At 35.5% G+C, this 3,053-nt stretch overlaps 1 protein-coding gene across 1 annotated transcript in view; it reads right to left on the reverse strand.

Annotated features, from left to right (window-relative positions):
- The window catches only part of slc13a4 (solute carrier family 13 member 4), a 42,864-nt gene that overhangs the window by 11,884 nt on the left and 27,927 nt on the right, over positions 1-3,053 (reverse strand). Inside the window, exons 9-10 of the mRNA XM_037695920.1 lie at positions 1,691-1,810; positions 1,407-1,508 (exon numbers count right to left, since the gene is read on the reverse strand). Of these exons, the coding sequence (XP_037551848.1) occupies positions 1,407-1,508; positions 1,691-1,810 (222 nt within the window). The remainder of the gene's footprint in view (positions 1-1,406; positions 1,509-1,690; positions 1,811-3,053) is intronic.

The raw sequence follows: 3,053 nt of genomic DNA on the forward strand, positions 1-3,053 counted from the left end.
TTAAATAAATATGGTATAAGAGGACCAGCATTACACTGGGTATCTAGCTATTTAAAAGATAGGAAACAGTTTGTACAAATAAATGATGTAAGATCTGACCTCTGCAATATCACTTGTGGAGTTCCTCAAGGCTCTGTACTTGGACCAAAGTTGTTTATTTTATATGTGAATGACTTAGTAAATGTATCAGGACTCCTCAAATGTGTCCTTTTTGCAGATGACACCACATTTTTTTGTTTGGGTAAAGATGTAAAACGGATGTTGGAATTGATGAAGACAGAATTTGATAAAATACAAACTTGGTTTAAACTTAATAAATTATCATTAAATTTAGATAAAACTAAATACATGATATTTAGTAACAAAAAGAGAACTGTTGATGATCCATTTAGAATTGAGGGTGTTGAGATTTGTAGAGTTAATGAGATGAATTTTTTGGGTGTAATCATTGATGAACAGCTAACATGGAAAAAAATCACATAAATTCTGTAAGAACAAAAATATCTAAATCTATTGCAGTACTATACAAAGTCAGGGAATTATTAAATGATAAAGCTCGGTACATGTTGTATAACACAATCATTGTTCCACATTTAATCTATTGCATTGATGTTTGGGGGAAAGCGTGTAAAATATTTACAAAACCTATTTTTATTTTACAGAAAAGAGCTGTAAGAATTATCACCAGAAAGCATTACAGTCACCCATCAAGCACATTATTTTATCAACTGAAGTTATTGAAGTTCCATGATTTGGTAGATTATAGTATTTTATCAGTTATGTATAGGGCTCAAAATAACACATTACCATTAAATATCCAAAGAAATTTTGTTAAAAGACAAAGTTGTTATAATCTTAAGGGGATGGAGATATTTGTCAAACCAAAATTCAGAACTAGTCTGAAGGGAAGGTCTACCTCAATCCAAGGAGTTGGATTGTGGAATGTTCTAGAGAGTGATGTGAAAAATGACAAGTCAATGTGTACATTTAAGAAAAAGATCAAAGCTGAATTGTTAAAATATATATATGAAGTAGCTTAGTGTGTATTGCATTAGGGTTAGAAAAATTAGAAAGAGTTATTCATTTTGTTCTGTTACTTGAAAATTATTATGATTGAAATAATTGTTTGAAAAAAGGGGCAGATATAATAAGATTTTTTTTCTTCTTTCTGTTGCCTTTCATTTTAAATTTCTTGTATTTTTTTAAGTTTATGGAATTATTTTGTTTTGTTTTTTTAAATGAATAAACTTTATACCATACCATACAATAAAAATAAAATATTTCCTAAAGACTTAAAATACACAAACTAAAATCACTAAATAGTTGACATAAATCAACATTAAATTATCTTTAATGCACATTACTTCCTTATTTACATACATTTGGGAACATCTTCTCATACACACCTGATAGGTCCCAGTTTTGCGTACTCTTCTTGGATCCTCTTCTCTGACATCATCTCTCTCCTGGTTTTGCGTTTCTTACTCAGCGAGCATGTTTCTCTGAAGCTGAACACAGAGCAGCAACATCAACTGAAACTGCACCGAACGGCACTAAATGCGCACAGTCCGAAGGATTATCGTCAATCCGTAATGATAAGATGCAAACACAGCCAACCACAGTAATAACACACCTGGATGTGACCGCTGGCAAAACAAAAAGCAGAACAGAAACCCTCGCATGAACTCACTTGCAGCCGAGGAAGAGGAAGTGGAGCCACAACCAGGTGAGGACCAGCATGATGATGGCGATCGGGAAGCTGAAGATGAACCATGTGCCAAAGTTGATAACCTTTGAATCTGGATAACGACTGGAGACAAAGACAGAGAAACACATCAAATTGAAGTTTAACATATTAGATACAGCCAGTTCTGACTTTAAATAAACCAACCCCCATCAGCTGCTTGTCTTAATCCAGCGCTTCCTGTTTGCTTTGATCAACAGCAGTTATAAGAAAAGAACTACTTGTCTGTGACATGGCTGTCAGCTCAGACAATAAAACTCAATGAGTTTCAATTTTAAAAAAAATTGTAGCCAATAGTTATTTTGGTTTAGTCCAACAAAGTTAAGTCAGGTCCTCTGGCTTGTTTCTTTTATGTTGAAAGGTTTTGTCCTTCATCCAAAGGACTTCATCAATCCGAGGAGCCATGGCAAACTCAGTCCCACAAGCAGCACACTCAAATAGTGGACCAACCAGTTTCATGGTGATAAGATGGCTTCTGGAGTCCCCCTTTCCCCCGTCAACTCCTCTGAAGAAGCCATTGCCAAAGTGGTTCATAACATCAAAGTTCGTGCTCAATAATCCAGCTTTCAAAACAAAGAAACTGTCCAGAGGACCTGACTTAACTTTGTTGGATATTTTACTTAAATTACTGAGCATGAACTTTGATGTTTTGGTTTAGGTTTCTATTTTGTGTTCCTCTGTACCACCACTCACTTCTTCTGCTCCTCTGCCACGCCCAGTCACACCTGCTCCTGGTTTTATTAGTGACAGCTGCAGCTACTCTTCCCATCAGCCCCAGTCCATATTATACTTCTGTTTCTCACACCCCACCAGTTGAGTATTATGCAATGCACTGACTACATCCAGTCCTCCCAGTGTTCCCCAGTGTGGTTTGGTAAGTAGGTTTTTGCTGCCACATTGTTTATGCTATCAACAATCAAATTAGTTGAAATTCATTTAAAATGTGTGTCGTTGGACTGTGGTTCAACTGTAGACAAAAGCTGTATGTCATCAGCATACAGTAGTTTGGGTCCTACAGTTTAAGACCTTAATTTGGACCCAATGAGAAAGTTTTCATGTTTTTCTTTTAGTTAAGCACTTCCATAAAACATTCCAATGGAACATTTCTCTGATTACAAAATGTAATGAACAAATATGTAAAAATAAAACCGTAACTGTCCCTATTTTTCATTTCATCTTGATAACATTTCATTATTTTTGTGGTCTCCGAGCTGGAAATGTCCCCAGATTTAATGTCAGAAATCTGGTCACCTTAGCTAATAGCACCATGCTACTAACGGCACCATGCTACTAACGGCACCATGCTACT

The sequence above is a fragment of the Nematolebias whitei genome, chromosome 22, assembly GCF_014905685.2.
Source record: "Nematolebias whitei isolate Nwh7 chromosome 22, NemWhi1, whole genome shotgun sequence".
Classification (NCBI taxonomy): domain Eukaryota; kingdom Metazoa; phylum Chordata; class Actinopteri; order Cyprinodontiformes; family Rivulidae; genus Nematolebias; species Nematolebias whitei.